Source organism: Cervus canadensis, chromosome 33 (genome assembly GCF_019320065.1).
Source record: "Cervus canadensis isolate Bull #8, Minnesota chromosome 33, ASM1932006v1, whole genome shotgun sequence".
NCBI classification, from domain to species: domain Eukaryota; kingdom Metazoa; phylum Chordata; class Mammalia; order Artiodactyla; family Cervidae; genus Cervus; species Cervus canadensis.
Window position 1 is genome coordinate 1,463,052 of NC_057418.1, and position 21,973 is coordinate 1,485,024.

Here is a 21,973-nt window from a genome sequence, read left to right on the forward strand (position 1 = left end):
GCCCATCACAGATGTTCTTTACCACACCATGAAACTTTTATAATCCTTTATCTCATTTTGAGGAAATTTAGTGCTGAATTCAGTGAATAATTAAACAATTTAGTCGAGTATTCAGTAACAACGATTTCTCTGCTCCTTGAAATGTTTTTTAAGCTAGCTTTCATCCTATTTTTGTTATTGTCCTTTTTCATTGTTTCAGTCTGGTGAGTCACCTAAATTCTTTTGGGAATAAGGAGAAAATCCATCATAATTAATAACCTTTCAAAATAAACATCGAGCCAGGATCAGCATTAAGACTACAGGAAAGACCAAGAAACCCAGGTGCACAAGGGTTCACTTGAAAAGAAGCCTCAGAGGCAAGAGGCAAAGTTCGAGGAGGAAGACAGGTCCCACCCAACCAGCACCTGGGTCTGGACAGCAAATCCATCTCTCCACCCATTGGAAGCAACCCCACCCCCCAATACATTTCTGTTTCTTCAAGTCCCTGTGGGGTTTAACAGACATTTAGAAACAGCCCAAACTTACTCTTGGTGTGGGGCTCCTGTCTTGGTCAGCAGAGTCAGCACAAAAAACATAAAAATCACGAAGACTGCAAGACCAACCCAAAATCCAATCACAATGGAATCTGTAAGACAGTTAACACTGGGATTAGTATTTCATAGCAACATAAAATTTAAACATTCAAGGAATCTGTGCTTTTTGATACATGAAATGAGAGAGGATGGTCTCAGTCTTCTGAGACAACCTTGAACTATCGGACAGCAGGGAACACTTAACATAAGGAATGAGGGAAGCGTCTATGTCTTCAGGTTCCTGACTCAGGTAACACTAGGAGATGTCAGCCTGCCCGACTCTTGGTTGCTACATCCCAATGGAAGAATTTAGCACAGAATCAGGCTGTCTAGGTCCTCAAGATTCCACTGAAGTGTCTTGAGTTAGAAAACCCAATTTTTAGCAGAAACTACAGGATGAAGCTTAAAATGACATCTGATTCACATCAACCCAATTTTGTTTTTTCACTCATGTTCATGCTGGCATAACTCAGGTCTTCACTACATCCTGCAAAGAACATTTAAATGGCCTCCCGAGTGCTCTTCCTGCCTTTGGCCTTTGCCAGGGCCTCAACTCTAATGGAATCTGCTTTATCATAGCTCTGATAATATTGCTCTTTCATGAAAAATACTTCAACAAAAATAGAATTGACCTTTTTCACATGAGAACAGATTCCATATACAGAGCACTTTTACCATATCTGGCATCTGAGAAGGTGGCTCACGTTTGCAGTCTATTATTGTTTAAGTGGTTGTTTTCTCTCAGTTGATCCTTACTTTAAAACTGATGCTTCCCATCAGTCTGGGGGACACTGTATTCCTGTATTTGCCTGAACCCTTAGGCATAGTTTCTTATACTCACACCTTTCCAGGGGCCCGTACCTTCACCTGGCCAGAACAACTTTCCCCAAACTGGAGATAATGAAACTCTATCCCTCATCCAAAGTGCATTCCCCACATCAATTCCTTCAGAAAGCCTAATCTCCCCAACGGATGTGCCTGCTCCCTCCTGTGAACCCCATGACCTTTCTGTCTGTGCTTCTCTGCACAGGTCCCTCCTTGATCCTATCACAGGTAACAGTCACTAGTGTGTTTCTCTCGGATGCGGGTGAGGCCGAGCTGTCTACACAACCCGGCACATTCATCATAAGGTTTTAAGTTTGGGGGAAGCAACAGAGTTGAATTATTTTACATTTTCTGATTTATTCTAAGAAGTTTACCTACATGGCAATACAGTGAGGATACCTAGCAATTTTTAAAAAGGTGAATAGAATGTATACACTAAATGAGTTTAAATACAAAGTATTATTCTAATTGAATTATGTGTATATAGCACTCTTTCTAATATGGAGAAATCAGATTAGCAACTTGCTTTGCATAATTCTTACTTTTATTCTAAATATACTATCACCTAGAGGGTAACAACCTTTATTTAACAATGTTTTAAAAAATTATTTATTTTTAATTGAAGGATAATTGCTTTATAATATTGTGTTAGTTTCTGCCATACATCAACATGAATCAGCCATATTTCCCCTCCTTCTCCATCCTCCCTCCCACCACCTACCCCTTCCCACCCCTCTAGGTTGTTTCAGAGCCCCAGTTTATTCAATGGCATTTATTCAGTACTCTGGATGCAAAACCAATTTATCTTTCCCAGGGTTAAGAGTGCCTGAGAAACAGGAATTGTAGACTTTGCCTTACAAACTAATGGAAATGAAGCCTAACAAGACATACGGACAAATACAAAAAGCACATGTGTACAAATGCAATTAACATGTAACAATAGCATCTCAGTTATGGGGACACAGACTGCAAAGCGTCGTTTTTGCAGATAAATGCCAGCTCAGCCTCCTGTACTTCATCAACTGCCTGAATAGCAAAAGCCAATTCTAAAATGACCTGCCAACGTTACGTAAGTCCTCAGTTGAGAATTTAGTCATATTGATTCATTTTCAAATCTGTTTACTAGGGAGGGGTTCTCATGAGGACAGCTCTCACACAGCCGATGGTGGCTGGATCCCCATGTGTCCTCCAGCCCCCTAGCCCAGGGTGGGCACAGGGAGCCCACCCGGCCTTCTAGTGACCCAGGGAGCTGATCAAAAAGCAACAATAACGTGGGACCTGGGAGGGTCTCAGCCCTCAGCAAAGTCACAAGAGAGAAGAGAATGGGAACGAGGAGAGTTTTGGTTAGAATCTTAGAATCCCCACGGTCCAATGGCATTTTCACGCATTCTCTTGATAACGTGGAATCCACGTTTCTCATGACAATATGCTTTAAGTAGCTTTGCTTACTCACATTCTCCTCCAGAGGAAATTCTGCATCCTCAGATTATCTCCATTAATTCTCCTCTACCTCATCCTCATCCTTTATCCAAACAATAAATACATGAGGCCCAATAAATACATGAGATACCTTTCTCACTCTGAGCCCCTTTCAGAGAGCATCAGAGAGCTCCATCTCATTCCAGGAACAACCAAACTCTCCTGAAGTTTTATTTCTATGTCAAGTTTCACGGACACAAGCATTTCGGTGAAAAGAGGAATACAGAGCCTCTGGTCTTCCCCAAAGTACCCTTTCTCAGGAGGAAGTTAGAAGAGAGGTTTACGTAGAGTGGGGGCTCCAAGAAACCTGGTTGGTTAAGGAAAAGCCTTCCACGGGGGTTTCTAATACAGCCGAAGAGCTACTTCTGTCCTGTCTAGAGACTGAGCTACTTAGAGACCATTATAGTTTAAGAGAGTATAGGAGGAGAAATTGCCCAGGGGAATTCCAAATCGAATGCATCATAATAAAATAACCTCCCCTTTACCTGACATCCAGTGAATGGAATGAAACAAGAGAGCTGACAGGTGCACGGTTTTCACTGGTATGATCTGCTTTTCCATATATTATGTTTTCCATTTTAGGGGAGGATGAGAGTAACTATCCCATCCCCTTTCCCCTCCCCCCCAACCAGTCAGAATGGCCATCATTAAAGGGTTTACAAACAATAAATACCGGAAACGGTGTGGAGAAAAGGGAACCTTCTTACACTGCTGGTAAGAATGCACAGCCACTATGAAGAACAGTATGGAGGTTCCTTAAAAAACTAAAAATAGAGCTACCATAGGATCCAGCATTCCTACTCCTGGGCAAATATTCAGAGAAAACCACAGTTTGAAAGAATATGTGCACCCCAGTGTTCAACTGCAGCACTGCTTCCAACAGCCAAGACAAGGAAGAAACCTCAATGTCCATCAACAGATGAATAGATAAAGATGTGGTACATATACACAATGGAATATTACTCAGCCATTAAAAGGAATGCAATAATGTGACCTGTGGCAACATGAATGAACCTAGAGATGATCATACTAAGTGAAGTAAGTCAGAAAAAGACAAATATTATAATGGTGATATGTGAAATATAAAAAAATTATACAAAGGAATTTATTTACAAAACAGAAATAGACTTACAGACTTAGAAAACAAACTGAGGGTTACCAAAAGAGAAAGGTGGAGGGGAGGGATAAATTGGGAGTTTGGGATTAACATACACTCACTTCTGTGTATAACATAGATAACCAACAAAGGCTTACTGTATAGTACAGGGAACTCTGCTCAATATCTTGTAATAATGTGAATGGAAAAAGAATTTGAAAAGGAATAGGTATATGTGTAACTGAATCACTTTGATGGTCATCTGAAACTAACACAAAATTGTATTAGGTTGGCCAAGAAGTTTGTTTTTGGCCAAACTCTTTGTGACCCCATGGACTGTAGCCTGCCAGGCTTCTCTGTCCACAGGGGTTCTCCAGGCCAGAATACTGGAGTGGGTAGCCATGTCCCCCTCCAGGGGATCTTCCCAACCCAGGGATCGAACCCAGGTCTCCTGCATTGCAGGCAGATTCTTTACCATCTCAGCCACCAGGGAAGCCCAAGAATACTGGAGTGGGTAGCCTATCCCGTCTCCAGGAGAACTTCCCGACCCAGGAACTGAACTGGGTCAATTTGGTACCAGCTGAGTTACCAGAGAAGCCCAAATCAACTATAGTCCAATATAAAAAATTTTTTTAAAAAGAATATATTGTGACCTTCCCATCTCATGGTTATATGAAAAGCAAGGGTTAATGCTTAATTTGAAAGACAGGGCTCAGGACACCAGCACAAGCACTGTCCTTATACCAATTCTGGTTCCTAAGGTGTTAGGATCAGTTCTGTGTTGTGGACTCCTGGGAAGGAGCCAACAGTGGGCTTCCGGCACTTGTGTCTACTGTGCTCCCGATCACAGGTCTTACTCCAAACCATGGAGCATTTTCTGTAATGTTCTTCCTCAGGTTCTTACAGCTCAATCTCTCGTTTCCTTCAGGCATTTGTTCATATTTCTCCTTCTCAGGAAGGCCTTCCATGTCCATTCTATCTATACTTTGACCTCCACACTTCACACCTCCTTTCCCTATGTTATCTTCTATCACCATCTGGCATAGTTTGTCTATTTATTTATTATCTGTCTCTCAGGGTAGAATGCAAGATCTATAAGAGACGGGCTTTTTTCTTTTCTGTTCACTGCTGTATCTCCAGTGATTAAAACAGGGCTGCACACAAAGGAGACACAGATATAAAAAACAGACTCTTGGACCCAGTGGGAGAAGGTGAGGGTGGGATGATTTGAGAGAATAGCACTGAAACGTGTACATTACCATATGTAAATAGATGACCAGTGCAAGTTTGATGCATAAAGAAGGGCACCCAAAACTGGTGCTCTGGGACAACCCAGAGGGATAGTGTGGACAGGGACATGGAAGGGGGGTTCAGGATGGAGGGGACACATGTATACCTGTGGGTGATTCATGTTGATGTATGGCAAAAGCCATCACAATATTGGAAAGCAATTATCCTTCAATTAAATTTATTAAAAAAAAATAGTGCTGCAAGTAACAGGTGCTCAATAAATACATATAGAATGAATGGATGAATGAATGTCCATTTTTCTGGTATCAAATGTATGTCAGATACAGGTCCACTTCAGATAGTTATAGTTTATTATCAGATTCAAAACTGAAGGCAAAAGGAGAATTTACAATGATCATCAGAGGTTGTTTCTCAGATAAAAGACGCTATAGAGATGGGATCTTAATTTCAGCAGGCAGGAGAACTCAGTCTAATTAGAGATGTAACTATTGTTGCTAAGAACAACCCATCACATGTAAAGTAAAAAGATAACCGTTATGGTCACTCCTGTCTTCCTAAATGCTTCCCCTTGAAATGACAGATTTTCATTCCTTTCAACTTGCACCTAATTGGCTTTGAATTTTTCTCAGCAAAACAAGAAGATGCACTTGAAGCCCAGAATTACAGCTTTTTAAAATGGAAGACACTAATCCTAAAGTTATACAATACAATAATTGACTTACTTTCCTGTATGTCTTGGGGTTTGTTCTGGAAGCTAAGGGCCTCTAATCAGATCTCTTACATTAAAATAGTAAAGATTTACCTAGGAATTTCTGTTTTTTGCCTAAAATGAATGCTAACACTAACAAAAAGCACTCCTTCTCAATGGTATAGTAAGTAAAATGTGTAAATAATGCCTACATATCTGCTTACATTTTGCAGGAATTTTTTCCAGCTATAATCGTCTCTAAATGTAATATGCCCCGAAGAGATTTTCAACTGTCTCTGGAAATGCCCCAACCAAAATTACAGCAGTATTGCCCTTTAAACTAAGAAAAAGAGGCAGGAGAAAAATGACACAAAAATAAAATCTGTGTCATGAAGTTATAAAAGCTTAAATTACAGGAAACCATATGATGATTTACCCAGTCATTTTGATTTTCATTAAAATCCTTAACAGCAAGTATCCTTACCCACAGACTATGCCGGAAAAATAACCGATTAAAGAATTAAAGCAAATTAAGGAGGGTGATTCACACCCTGACAGCAATAGCCCTCCATCAGTTAATGGATGCCAGTACATCCTAATGGATTCCACATGCTTTTCTTTTACTTCCATACAGAACTACTGAGCAGACATCAACAAAGGAGTGTGTGAAAGCATTTGATTATTACTATTCACTTCAGGGGTAAAGGATATGTGATTTAGTTAATGCTTTTTAAGGAACAAAAATAGAAAGCTCCTGATATAGGAAATTACTAACTCCAAAGCCCTTTAAACCCCATCGATGGCGACCAGAAGGCAGGAACCAGCCAGCTATCACTGCCCCTGTCCCTCTAACAGTCCGGAGTTGCTCAACCACAGCCACCAGCGATTAGCAGCACCCGGCTCCTCCGGACCTACAGGTGAACCCAGGCTCTTGTGGTCCTTCCTGCAATCAGGGGTGGGGAAAAGGCTAAAACTTAATTAGCTGGAATTGGGGGTCAACCAAGATGGAGACTTGGGAGGCTCCTGAGGTCCCCTCGTCCCACAGACACATTGACTATATGGCTACATCTGGAGCAGTTCCCTCTGAAAGAGTTCCAGAAGCTAGCTGAATGACTTCTACACATCTGAAAAATGAGAAAGCACCCACCTTCATATCAGTAAGAAAGGCTGAGCCATCTCCTGCCATTAACCCCACCCCCAGCAGAGCAACGTGTGGTCAGAGGTAAGCCCCAGGGCTCACCCTCCCTGAGGAAGGGTCTGGACCACACACTGGACGCAGTTCAAGATGGCGGCGTGGGAAGGTCCCAAGTTCACCTTCTTCCACGGACATACAACTACCACTACACAGGGATGCTTTCCTCAGAAAAGACCTGAAAACTGAACAAACAGAGCCTCTACAACAAAGGATAAGAAGACAGCACTGAGACAGTGAGCAGAGGCAGAAACACAGTCACACACACACACACACAAAAAAAAACACAGAAGAAACTCCATCCTAGGTGCCGTGATCCACAATTGGGAGAGATCTCAAAAATACAGAACTCTTCTCTAAGGTTAGAGGCGTCTGAGCTCCATCAAGGGCATCCCAAATCGTCAATCCTGCCTAGGAAAGACAAGCCCCCAAAATGGCTGACTTGAAAAAACCAATGGGTATTACTTTCAGGAAAAACAGAGCTCCGCAGGGAATGGAGAATATGTTTAAAGGGCTCATGCACAGACCCCCTCACCCCAGGACTCATTACAAAACACCAGTTTGAAAATCACCTGGATTATTCAGAAAGGAGACCCACTAACTAATCTTAAAGCTTCTGCTGGAGAGGCACAAATTTGCTGGGACTCTTTCCGGTGATGGACACATTGGCCATCTTTATGATCTCATTCTACCTTGCTAATTCCCGGGCTGGTGGGTGCCATCTTGGAACGCTCCCTCTAACCTGCTAGTGTCAGTGGGGGTGCCCCCCAGGGAGCCCCTCCCACCCCCGTGTCACAGCGGGGCGGGGCAAGCACTCTGCCCACCCCTGCACTGCCGCTGGCAGGCACAGGTAGCCCATACAGGTGATGTCCCTTGAGTTCCTAGCTCTGCGGGCCAGGGCTTCTCACAGAACATTTCCTACATGCCACTTCTTTAAACCTGCAAGAAGTGGCTCTTTTAGCTAATGCACAGAAGCCAACACAGAGAGTCAAGAAGAAGGAAGAAATGGAGGAATATGTTCCAAACAAAAGAACAAGATAAATCTCTAGAAATAGATCTTAGTGAGAGTTCAAAATAAGGGTCATAAATAGGGGAGTAAGCTCTTTGATATCACTCTTAGTAATGATTTTTTGGATTTAACACCCAAAGAAAGCAAAGGCAACAAAAGCAAAATAAACAAGTAGGACTACATTAAACTAACTAGATTCTGCATAGCAAAGTGAAAGTGAAAGTGAATTTGCTCAGTCCTGTCGGACTCTTTGCAACCCCATGGACTGTAGCCTACCAGGCTCCTCCGTCCATGGGATTTTCCAGGCAAGAGTGCTGGAGTGGGTTGCCATTTCCTTCTCCAGGGGATCTTCCTAACCCAGGGATTGAACCCAGGTCTCCTGCATTGCAGGTAGATGCTTTACCATTGGAAACCATCAATAACGTGAAAAGGTCACCTATGGAATAGGAGAAGACATATGCAAACCACATATCTGGTAAGAGTTTAATATCCAAAGTATACAAGGGACTCATATAACTCAATAGCAAAATAAACCCAATTGAAATATGGGCAAAGGGCCTGAACAGACATATTTCCACAGACAATATCCAAATGTTACAGGCACATGAAAATGTACTGAATATCACCAATCATTAGGGAAATGCAATTCAAAACCTCAAAGATATCATCTCACCCCTGTTAGAAAGTCCTTTATCAAAAAAGACAAGAGAGAACAAATGCTGGTGAGGATGTGGAGAAAAGATAACCCTTGTACATTGTTGGTAGGAATGTAACTGGTACAGCCACTATGTACGAAGTTCCTTAAGAAATTAAAACAGAACTACTGTAAGATCCAGCTTTTCCACTTTTGGAAAAATATCCAAAAGAAATGAAAGCATTATCTTGAAGAGGGTATCTGTACTCCCCTGGTCATTGCAGCATTATTCACAATAGCCAAGGTATGGAAACAATCTCATGGTCCATTCACTGATGAATGGATTAAGAAAATGTGATAGACAGATGATAGAAATTTGAATATTTTTCAGCCTTTAAGAAGAAGGAAATATAGTCACTTATTACAACAAGGGTGAAACTGGAAGGCATTATATGAAGTGAGATAAGCTAGTTAGAGAAAGAAGATTAGGGCATGATATCACTTATATGTAGACTCTAAAAGAGAAGTCGAACTCAAAGAAACAGAGTAGAAAAGTGGCTGCCAGAGGCTGAAGGGTGGGGAAATCAGGAGAGGTTGGTAAAAAGAGTACAAACTTTCAACTATAAGATGAATAAGGTCTGGGGACCTGACATATAACATGGAAAGTATAGTTGATAATACTGTCTTTACAGTCGGCAAGAGAGTAGAACATAAATGTTCTACTTACCAATGAATAAACAATCAAATACATATACCTGAGGTAATAGAAATGTTAAGTTGATGGAGAGAATCCTTTCACAATATACACAATGTATCACCATTTTATTTATTGTATAAATATATGACAATTTTGTTTGTCAATTATATCTCAGTGAAGCTGGAAAAACTAGAAAGTCCACCTTGCAATGGAGCGGCAAGTAGGGGTCAGAGGTCATGATGCCAAGACAGCTCAGAGAGTCAGAGGCCAGAAAATATGAAAGGAGGGCAAGCACTTCCTTGGCCACATTCGTCTTCAATTCTAACCACTCTTGTATTTCCTAAACATGTCCCATTCATCTGAGTCAGTAAAGGACCTACCACTTTTATAACACTGTGGACGTTCATTCTGAAACAACCAAACCTCTCTAGGACATTCACAGGGTAACCACGACAGGACCCGGGAATGGGCAGCAGTTTCTGCTCATGACAACTCTGTTTAAGGAGACTGAGCTGCTTCATGCTTGCCAGTCAGCCGGCAGTTATGACTGGAGGTGAACAGTACCCTTTCATAGAATTATATTTCCTTGCTCTGTGCTAGATGATTAATTACTCCAATAACATGAAGCACAATTCATGCCTACAACAGAGTTGGGAATGATCATGAGTTATTCTGGTCCTTTATCATGAAAAAACTCAGACAGACTGCTTTCCACAGTCCCAGAAACCCAGCAGGGCTGAAGGGATGCTGTGGACCAAGTGTTAAAAAAGGAAGCTTCTTCAAATTAGAGTCCTAGATTCTATTTGTGTATACATTTTTGATGGTCTAAATGTTCACAGTTTTGGAGAGCTGGAATCATTAATTTTTTTAAGTCTCAATTTGAAAGGGACATTGACTCAGCTTCCACTAAGGGAATCTTCCAAGTCCTTCATCAGTCATGTTATACATCCCAGATCAACAAGCCTATATGTGGAGGGGATTTACAGGGTTTAGAGGGTAGAGGATAAAGTTATGTATAAGCATGTCCATGGAAAGTAAACACTGGTGGCTTCACAGAATAAGGCAAACACGCAACATGCTTACAGTGGGAAATTGCACAAGACTTACATTTGTGAGCCTTCAGTCCTTCAAAGGAAACTGGTCCAACCTCATAATACTCATATTCCCAGGTATAATCAGAATTAGATGCAGATTGCTGGGATGTCCTGTTAGAAATTAACCTCTGGGCAGACATTTCTACCTGCACAAATGAAGAAAGGCAAGCGCAGAGTTTGTTAACTTAGCCACACTGTCCTTGACCATCTTCAGGAGGTCAGCAGGCAAAAGGCTAAGGGAGGTCCTATCCATCAGGTCAGGGACATTTCTCCATGGCTGCCCATACTTCATCCCAAGTGGCCATTATTTCCTTTTCTCTCTCCAAGAGACTGGTATATATTTGTAACCAGACACCATGTCTTCTTTTGAGGTTGTTCCCCCAGAACTTAACCCAGTGCCTAGCACATAACCAAGTTCCAATAACTGATGAAAGAAAGAAGGAGGGAGAGAGTGGATCAAAATCCTCTGAGCTCACAACTTTAGCCTGACCACATATCACCACCTATAAAGAGCCCACAGAGGATAAATAAAATCAGTAGCAGGAGAGAAGCAGCTCAACAGATTTCTATCAAGCACCTTCCATAGAAAAATAGACATGCCACCTACATCTAATGAAATGGAGTGGGGCAAAGAGAAGGGGACATCAAAAGTCACATCACTGGGGAAGATCCTCAATGGAAGCCCCAATCTTGGTCACCACTAACTCCTGAGATTTGTCCTATTTTCTGGATGTGCCAATGCCTCATTTTTTAGAATTTTAGATTAAAAAATGCTGACTTCTTTGTGAAATGTGGTTGCACTGTACAGCATGGACACCTAAGATGTCAAGTCCACAGAGCCGGGATCCAGCACTGTGTACCTGTGATATGTGAGACACGGTACATTGTGGGCTAGGAGATGTCAGGCCAGGATCCCAGAGACCTCCCCTAATAAAGGGGGAAGAATGTGCTTGCATGCTCAGTCACTCAGTTCTGTCTGACTCTTTGTGACCCCGTGGACTGTAGCCCACCAGGCTTCTCTGTCCATGGGATTTCCTAGGCAAGAGTACTGGAGTGGGTGGCTATTCCCTTCTCCAGGGGATGACCCTGACCCAGGGATCAAACCCGTGTCTCCTGCATTGCAGGCAGATTCTTTACCACCTGGGAAGCCATAATGGGGGAAGAACACTAAGCAACAAATAATAGTAACATAAGGAAGAGTCTGAATGAACTACCAGACAAAACCAAGATTCACTGAACAGTATCACACTGAGGACCATCGCCCCACCCCAAGAGCTTTCTGAAGCTCCCCTTCTTCCACCCACCATAGGTCGGGATCACCCACTGCTGCCTCCAGGGCACAACCTCCAGAGAAGCTGAGGCAAAATCTCCACCACTCTTCTGTCCCAAAGTATGAGTCTCACCTTTCCTTCTTTCTTTTTTTAAAAAAAAATTATTTATTTATTTTAATTGAAGGCTAATTACTTTACAATATCGTGGTGGTTTTTGCATACATTGACATGAATCAGCCACGGGTGTACATGTGTCCCCCCATCCCAACCCCTGCTCCCATCTCCCTCCCCATCCCATCCCTCTGGGTTGTCCCAGTGCACCGGCTTTGAGTGCCCTGTTTCATGCATCGAACTTGGACTGGTCATCTGTTTCACATATGGTAATATACATGTTTCAATGCTATTCTCTCCAATCATCCCACCCTTGCCTTCTCCCACAGAGTCCAAAAGTCTGTTCTTTATATCTGTGTCTCTTTTGCTGTCTCACATAAAGGGTCATAGTTACCATCTTTCTAAATTCCATATATATGCATTAATATACTGTATTTGTGTTTTTCTTTTTGACTTACTTTGCTCTGTAGAACAGGCTCCAGTTTCATCCTCCTCATTCGAATTGATTCAAATGTGTTCTTTTTAATAGCTGAGTAACATTCCATTGTGTATATGTACCACAACTTTCTTATCCATTCATCTGCTGATGGACACCTAGGTTGCTTCCATGTCCTAGCTATTATAAACAGTGCTGCAATGAACACCGGGGTACACGTGTCTCTTTCAATTCTGCTTTCCTCAGTGTGTATGCCCAGCAGTGGGATTGCTGGGTCGTACGGCAGTTCAATTTTCAGTTTTTTAAAGGAATCTTCACACTGTTTTCCATAGTGGCTGTAGCAGTTTGCATTCCCACCAACAGTGTAAGAGGGTTCCCTTTTCTCCACACCCTCTCCAGTATTTATTGTTTGTAGACTTTTTGATAGCAGCCATTCTGACTGGTGTGAGATGATACCTCATTGTGGTTTTGATTTGCATTTCTCTGCTAATGAGTGATGTTGAGCATCTTTTCATGTGTTTGTTAGCCATCTGTATGTCTTCTTTGGAGAAATGTCTGTTTAGTTCTTTGGCCCATTTTTTTGATTGGGTCATTTATTTTTCTGCTATTTAACTGATGAGCTGTTTGTATATTTTTGAGATTAATTCTTTGTCAGTTGCTTCATTTGCTATTATTTTCTCCCACTCTGAAGGCTGTCTTTTCACCTTGCTTCTAGTTTCCTTCAATGGGCAAAAGCTTTTAAGTTTAACTAGGCCCCACTTATTTATTTTTGCTTTTATTTCCAATATTCTGGGAGGTAGGTCATAGAGGATCCTGCAGTGATTTATGTCAGAGAGTGTTTTGCCTATGTTTTCCTCTAGGAGTTTTATAGCTTCTGGTCTTACATTTAGATCTTTAATCCATTTTGAGTTTATTTTTGTGTATGGTGTTAGAAAGTGTTCTAGTTTCATTCTTTTACAGGTGGTTGACCAGTTTTCCCAGCACCATTTGTTAAAGAGATTGTCTTTTCTCCATTGTATATTTTTGCCTCCTTTGTCAAGAATAAGGGGTCCATAGGTGTGTGGATTTATCTCTGGGCTTTCTATCTTGTTCCATTGATCTATATTTTGTCTTTGCGCCAGTACCGTACTGTCTTGATGACTATAGCTTTGTAGTATAGTCTGAAGTCAGCTTTGTAGTATAGTCTGAAGTCATCACCTTTCCCTCTTTCTTTCTTCCCCATTCCCAGTCCTGGATACCATAGAAACAGACTCCAAGCCCTCACATCCTGTAGTTCAAAAGAGGGTGCGCTCTGACCCAGAGATGTGTGATAATATCAGAATTAGAGGGTGACTGTGAGTGCCCAGCCAGACAAATCACTACTCCAAAGGTAGGAGAGAAGGTACCAATTCTCCTTTGGGAAAGAAAGCTGTACAAATTTTAGGAAAAGCTGACCTTTGAGTAAGGATTTGGTTACCTTTCTAATACTGGCACAGAAATAACCACTGGTAATGGTAATGAAACCATTGCCACAGTATCTTCTCTGGCATTTCTATTCTTTGAACAAGAGTTGATTTTCCTTGACAATGAAATAAATTTCCTCAGGAAATGAAAATGAACAATTCAAACTCAAAAAGGAACTGTCCTCAATTATGAGCACTCTCTCCAGAAGAAAGGAACTGTGTGTGAGAAAGAAGAGTAGCTCTCCAGTTGTGAGGTTCAGAGATAAATGGTAGATTAGGATGAACATAATTCCCATTTGAGACTGTTAAGAATTTCACACCACACAGGAAAAGGCACTGCATTTGAAGTCAGAAGATGAGAGTCTTCATTGTTGTTTTCCCTCCATTTTCTATGTTGCCAAAAAGGACACTTCAGCCTGTTGTTGGCAGGAAGTGGTTCTGCCTACGTCACTAATTGACACCATCATTATCCATCTGGCCTGCTTCTTGAGCCTCCTGTTTTTTCTGCTTCTACTATTACCAACCCACTGCAATCCATTCTCCACACATCAGCCAATGATTTTTTAAAAAGACAAATTGCCCTTGTTACTCCTTTGCTTAATACTTTTAAATGGCTTCCTACTGTTCTAAGGGCAAAGCCTAAAATCCTTAAGATATTCTACAAGGTCATGACTTGAGCCCTGCCATCTCCCCTTCTCTTGCCTCCTACCATACATCAAGTTGCACTTGGATTTCTTGCAGTTGTTCAAATACTTTATGCTCCTTCAAACCTGCACACATACTGTTCCCTCTGATGGGAGTATTCCTCCTATCACTTCATCCTAACACACGTCTCCTTTCCCGCATACTCTCATCATGTATACTGGAGAAAGCAAATGCAGTTTACCACCTGTTTTTATATAGTCTGCAAGTGAATAATGTTTTAATATTTTTAAGTTTTATTTTTATTTCTTTTTTCTCAGTTTTTCATTCATCTTATTTTTTTAAATTATTTTTTGGCCACATCATGTGGCATGTGGGACCTAAGCTTCCTGACCAGGGATTGAACCCATACCCCCTGCAGTGGAAGTATGGAGTCTTAACCACTGGACCACCAGGGAATTTCCAAGAATGTTTTAATATTTTTAACCATTGGGAAGAAACAAAAGAATGGTATTATTCATGATCTGAGAGAATTTTAAGAAATTATCAGAGCCCATAAATACAATTTTATTGGAACGTAGCTACCTGCGTTTTTGTTTTGTCTTCTCTAGCAGTACAACAGCTGAGTAGTTCTGAGAGAGATAGCAGAGTCCCCAAAGTCTAAAATATTTACTTTTTAATATCTTATAGAAAAAGTTTGCCAACTCCCTCCTCGAGAGTTGTGGCAAAAAAAAAAAAAAAAAAGATCTGAGCTTTAGTTTTCCCAACAGGAGAATAAAAGTGATAATAGTACTAACATCATGAAGTTGTTCTAAAGATGAAATGTGATGTTGCATGAAATGTGCAGAGCCAGGATGCAGGGAAAAGCTAGTCTGAGAAAGAAATGCCTAGGTTTATTCTTTACACAACAACAACTTCCCTGTCAGCCAATTCCTATCAACTTCACCATATGGTTAGTTGATCTATGTAATTTAGATGAATAAAATTACTATAATAAAAATAAATCAAAAGGCATTCATTTCAATGGTTTAAAATCACAATGAGAAATATGGGATTCATGATGTTTCATCTAATCAAAAACATGGTAATAATCTCTGTCTTTTTGAGGCAAATAAGATGAAGTCTGGTTTGATCATATCATTTTTATGGCAAATTAGCATTACAGCCAATGTAATAAGCAGACGAAGGTAGCTGGCTTCAGCTGGTGTCAAAATAGAAAATAGAAAAACAGAAAAAAGTATATAAAATAATGAAGGAAACAAATATGAGCAAGTGTTTTCCATGCTCTGAGCATCCCTGCCCATGATGTTCTTCTCCACATCTGTGCACAGTGGTCCCCCATCCGTGGTTGCCCAGGCCTACAGGCCCAGCGGCTCTTCCTGCTAGTCTATCAGCTCAGAAAGAAGCATTAGTACCACCTGCATAGGACCAGCGAGGAACCAGCAAGTAAAATATCTGTAAAAGAGTCGGATATCAAGATGTATCAACCACTTACCCATCACAGAGAGGTGTTTCTTAAACTTTTTTTTCTCCCTTACATTATTCCTATTCATCTAAATGAACTAGTTAGAGATGGATGGAGACCAAAGGGTGATGAAAGTCATAGGTGACAAGGTCCTGAGAGTAGAAAGGTGGTCCTGTAAGACAGGATGCCTGACAGATGCCTGGAGACAGGAGGCTCTCTGGGGAAGTGGAATGCGATGCAGGCCACACCATCCCCATCCCAGGGCAGCCATCTTTGTGGAGTCCTTCCCATGAAAGGAGCATCCTGTGTTTTCACTGGCTATTTCCTCTCGGTGCTTGAATTGCCAAGACAGAGCTGGAGGACAGAACCTCTGGCTTCTGCCTCTACCTCACATCCTTGAAAAAGTCCACGAGGCAGTGCTTTTCATGCAAGTGTCAAATTATCCAGCTTGGGCCATCACATGCCCAGGACAAACAACAAACAGAAGGCAGGGTGTTGCGTAATGTCCATTGTTGAAGCCCAGGGGTGCCTTTCTGAGCTTTGCAGACACAGAAGCTGGCGCTGCTTCACCATCTGGAAGCTGCCAGTGAGTCTGGGTAGCAGTGCCCAGAGTATATTGTTGCCACAGTGAGGAGTGTCTGGGCTTTAACACACACTGAAGGAGCGATGGGGTGCTGAGGCTTGCTCGCGGGGCTGCCGGGCTCAGACAGTGCTCTCTTCAGAGCCCATCAAACAGGAAGCACAGAGCACGGTGTGCGGCCTCCTCCGGCCCCCGCTGCTCCTCACTCCTTCCTGAGAGTCTCTTCATGTCAGATTTCATCATAATATTAGAATCAGTAAAACAAACTTCTTCCAGAGGAAGCATATCCCAACAAGCCTATTGGCGCTGTACAGAGAGACTAATTGCTCTTCTGAGTAGCTGAACGCATCCTTGCCAACAACAATAATGAAAAATGATAACCTCACCTCAAAGCCCCACCTGAAAAATAAACTTACCTTCTCCAGGTGTGCACTGGGTGCTTCAGGCCAGTTTATAGGAGTGGGAGAGGGCAATTAGCAGGCCCTAGGAACCTCTCAGAACCATCTAAGCAGTGTCCCTTCTCCCATCCACATGCCCAGCACTTTCATGTCTTCTTCCAATTATCCAATCTTTCTTTCTCCAACCCAGGTTCCCACACCACTCCTGGATATCCTCTTGCCTTCTTAAATCAGGTCAAATAATTCTCTCCACCTCCCTGAACTTGGGAAGATGTATATGAACACGGGGGTTTCCCTGGTGGCTCAGGCAATAAAAAATCTTCCTGCACTGCAGGAGACCCGGGTTCAACCCCTGGGTCAGGAAGGTCCCCTGGAGAAGGGAATGGCTACCCACTCCAGTATTCTTGCCTGGAAAATCCTATGGAGAGAGAAGTCCAGTGGGCTCTAGTCCAAGGGGTTGCAAAGAGTCAGGCATGACTAAGAGACTAGCATTTTCACTTTCACACATGAACATGGATGCTCCCATGGAGTGAATTAAAAACTCTTCATCAATATCTGTGGTGGGTCACGATGGGTGCATGTGATGAGGGAGCTGTTTCCTTGGAACTGGACCTTTACTGCCATGTTAAGGGGTAGACATGAGCAGTTGAGTTTTCCAAGTGACCACCAACTCAGCACAGGACTAGCACATAAAAGAGAGATCCAAAAGATGCCTATAAACCCTAAAAAATGAGCATCCACAGGTGCGCGCACACACACACACACACACACAGCTGGGAAGATACACCAAGCAGTTGCTGGCCAGTGCCACAGACCTAATGACCGTAGGTGTCAGCTTGCATGGAGGCAGACCTAATGACCCATTTAAATTTGAGATTAAAATTCCCAACTGTAGGCATTCTTTCCGCTCTTCAATTCCCAAATTCCAAAAGTTGGTGTGCCACCCAGGATGGCAACTTCCATTCCGACCTGGGCCATGACGATCTCATTAATCACTTATCCTTATCTCTTTCTTTCTTCTATTCATAGGAACAGTTATCCCTTCACAACAGAGAAGTCACCCTTTCTCTTTCCAGCTGAGACATCCAAAAAATCAAAGTCTGGCCAGGCCCCATTTTGGTCACCGAGGAGCCCAAGGTCAGAACTTCAGCATCATAGCTTTAGAAGCTTCATTCCCTCACTGCACAGAGATACGACCAGGCACCCAAAGTAGAACTGATGATCCCCTGAGCTTATATGCAGCCACGTGTGATGGACCACACAGAAATCTAATAAAAGTCTTCAGAGTTATGAACTGGGCTCATGGTTAGGCCAGAACCAGCTGGATATTCCTAAAGCATTTCCAAAGGGCACTACATTCCAGCAAGGAATCACACTTGACTGTATAAAATCAGAACCACTGTGGTCCCTCCCAGAATACTGCTTAACAAATGCTGACATGGTCTTCTTACCCAGTGCATTGCTCCTTTTTATAGATTCCACGTGAATGCGAACCACCGTGTTCTATCTGCACATCACTTTAATTCTCATGTTTGCAGATTCCTTTTCGGTGAATCCATTTTAAGTTAGCAACTTCTTACACAGAGTGTGGCTTTTTATTTGCTTCAATTAAGGAGGCCATGCTTCCTGGGCTTCAGTCCTCCTCCTAACTATTATCTTGACTTGAACACACATCTTACTTGTGAAGTCCAAGACTCTAGTTATTCAATTCAGACTATAAATATTATACACACACATGGTCCTTCCTCCCTTTTCAGACAGACACAATTCCAAAATTTCTCTACATGATCAAGGTTTATGCCTTGCTGGACATTTCCTAGAAAGTACTCAGTTACTCACAAAAATGTGGTGATAGGACTTCCCTGGTGGTACAGTGGATAAAAATCTGCCTGCCAATGCAGGGGACATAGGTTTGATCCTTAGTCCAGGAAGATCCACATGCTGTAGACAACTAAGCCACAGCTACTGAGCCTAAAGCCACAAGTACTGAAGCTCATGAGCCTATAGCCCGTGCTCCAAAACAAGAGAAGCCACTGCAATGAGAAGCCCAGGCCCCACAATGAAGATAGAGAGTATCTATCTTCGCCACAAGTAGAGAAAGCCTGACAGCAACGAAGACCCAGCACAGCCAATAAATAAATAAACAAAAACAGCGACTGACGGCTGACAGAAATTCTGGATGCATCCTCTTCCTGTCTCTTCCTTGTTCTCCACTGCACAACAGCAACTCATTTTGAGGAGCAAAACTTGGAACAGAAGGTGCTTGCAAGCCTGAAGATTTCCTGTTTGAAAATCAGAATCAATGCCAATAGAAGAACAATTTCCAAAACCAGAAAGGAAGCTTATATTTTGTGCAACTAGATTTTCAGCCAACACCTGAAATGCAGAGAGGCTGAATTACAAGTGGGTATCCTCCTCCACCAGCTGATCTCTCAAAGAGGATGAGGGGTGGGTCCTACACTCACCTCCTCCAGTTATTTTCTGGGCACTAGTTACATTCTGGGTACATAGGCTGAGAAGTACTTTATAAAGTTCCTTGCTCTGTTTTACTCCCTGGGTCAATACAGCAAATGCTTATTGCATGAACTATGAGGTGGGGAACACGATGGCTGTCCTTGAGCCCCTTGAAGAGGTCTTTTGAGATGGGAACAGTCTCAGCAATGTGCCACAGGACAGGCCAGGCTAGGACCACACGAACCACTGGGGGCCATCTGGGGGCCATCTGGGGGCCATCTCCTCCCTTTGGTCTCTCTTCTATCAGGACGGGGACCTCTCCACTTGCTCACTGCTGTATTTCCAGAACCCACCCAAAACCTGGCTCATAGCAGACATGCAGTTAATACTCACCGAGTCAGTTTCTCATGATGTGGAAAAGCCATGAAATTATTTTTTTTTTTTCATTCTCTTTCTCTACCCTGAACCCAAGAAGAGAGCTTTCCCATTTTAACAGAGACTTCAGCTGGACAGAGAGAAAACTGTCAGGCCTACACAAGGAAATACACTCCAGAGAGCAGCTGTAAAGCCTCCATCTGGGAAGAATTGCCTGAAAGTGACAACGCACGGCTCTGAGATATGTGAGGGGGTGGCAGGCACACTGGCCTCAGCTCTGCAGATTTAGGGAGCTGGCTTTTCACAGTCCTCCAGGGTGAGGCGGGCACACTGACCAAGGAAAGGAGAATGATTTATAACCAGAACATCCATTTGTTGAATTACAATAAGGAACAAAATGGTCAAGAAGACCAGAGCAGAGGTTCTGCAGTCTGGGAAACAAAATTCAAGATGAGAAGATTAGCCAGTGAATGTAGAATTAGGGCAAAGGAGTCATGGTATGTAATTTAGCCCACTACACACGTGACAGGATGCTCTGCTGTTTGCCTTGTATCCCAGCACGGATGTCCCGTTGCAGCCACAAAGTGAGGCCACTCTCAGCAGTGGAGGGGCTGGAGTCCTCACTGAAGAAATGCCGTCCAGTTGATGAACTCCTGCCTCCTTCTGGACCCTGTTTTCCTCGTTCTGGACTTCGAAAAGTTATAGGCATGCTGTGCATGCTCAATTGCTTCAGTCACTTCCAACTCTTGGCAACCGTATGGACTATAGCCCACCAGGCTCCTCTATCCATGGGATACTCCTGGCAAGAATACTGGAGTGGGTTGCCATGCCCTCCTCCAGGGGATCTTCCTAGCCCAGGGATCAAACCCACATATCCTGCATTGCAGGCAGATTCTTTACCACTGAGCCACTGGGGAAGTCCCCTAGGTGGGTTGAAGACATATCCCAAGATGACCACTCTCTTATAATTAGTCTTTTGGGGTTCCCATTACTATTTACTTTTTGCTATATTCCTGAGCCTTCTGAAAAAGTACAGCAGAAGATGTAAATAGACACTTCTCCAAAGAAGACATACAATGGCCCAAAAGAACATAAAAAGATGCTCAAAAAAAAATTAAAATTAAAAAAAAAAAAGATGCTCAGTGTCACTAAATATCAGAGAAATGCAAATCAAAACTACATGTGGATCACCTCACACAAGGCAGAATGGCCAGCATCAAAAAGTCGATAAACAATAATGTTGGAGAGGATATAGAGAAAAGGGAACCCTTCTACTTTGTTGGTGGGAATGCAAATTGGTACAGCCACTATAGAGAATAGTATGAAGCTGCCTTAAGCAAACAAAACAGAACTTCCATATGATCCAGCAATCCATTCCTAGGCATACATCCAGAGAAAACCTTAATTCAAAAAGATACATGCACCCCAGTGTTCATAGCAGCACTATCTACAATAGCTAAGGCATGGGAGCAACCTAAATGTCCTGGGACAGAGGAATAGATAAAGAAGATATGGTACATATATACAGTGTAATATACTCAGCCATAAAAAGAATGAAATAATACCATTTGCAGTAACATGGATGTACCTAGAGATAATCTGAGTGCAGTCACTCAGTCGTGTCCGACTATTTGTGACCCCATGAATCACAGCATGCCAGGCATCCCTGTCCATCACCAATTCCCAGAGTTTACTCAAACTCATCTCCATTGGGTCAGTGATGCCATCCAGCCATCTCATCCTCTGTTGTCCCCTTTTCCTCCTGCCCCCAATCCCTCCCAGCATCAGGGTCTTTTCCAATGAGTCAACTCTTCGCATGAGGTAGCCGAAGTATTGGAGTTTCAGCTTCAGCATCAGTCTTTCCAATGAACACCCAGGACTGATCTCCTTTAGGGTGGATTGGTTGGATCTCCTTGCAGTCCAAGGGACTCTCAAGAGTCTTCTCCAACACCACAGTTCAAAAGCATCAGTTCTTCGGTGCTCAGCTTTCGTCACAGTCCAACTCTCACATCCATACATGACTACTGGAAAAACCATAGCCTTGACTAGACAGACCTTTGTTGGCAAAATGATGTCTCTCCTTTTTAATATGCTATCTAGGTTGGTCATAACTTTCCTTCCAAGGAGTAAGCATCTTTTAATTTCACGGCCGCAATCACCATCTGCAGTGATTTTGGAGGCCCCAAAAATAAAGTCTGACACTGTTTCCACTGTTTCCCCATCTATTTCCCATGAAAGTGATGGGACCAGATGCCGTGATCT

General features: G+C 42.6%; 1 protein-coding gene across 9 annotated transcripts in view; it reads right to left on the bottom strand.

Moving 5' to 3' along the window:
• The window catches only part of MRAP2 (melanocortin 2 receptor accessory protein 2), a 52,996-nt gene that overhangs the window by 17,092 nt on the left and 13,931 nt on the right, over nucleotides 1-21,973 (bottom strand). For 4 of the 9 annotated variants that reach the window (XM_043457415.1, XM_043457412.1, XM_043457414.1 and 1 more), the window contains 2 exons: nucleotides 10,551-10,683; nucleotides 526-625 (listed from right to left, as the gene is read on the bottom strand). In XM_043457415.1, the coding sequence (XP_043313350.1) occupies nucleotides 526-625; nucleotides 10,551-10,677 (227 nt within the window). In that variant the 5' untranslated portion in view covers nucleotides 10,678-10,683. Of the gene's footprint in view, nucleotides 1-525; nucleotides 627-10,550; nucleotides 10,684-19,043; nucleotides 19,131-21,973 lie in introns of those variants that run through there. The other 5 variants (XM_043457419.1, XM_043457417.1, XM_043457416.1 and 2 more) reach the window with 3 other exon arrangements.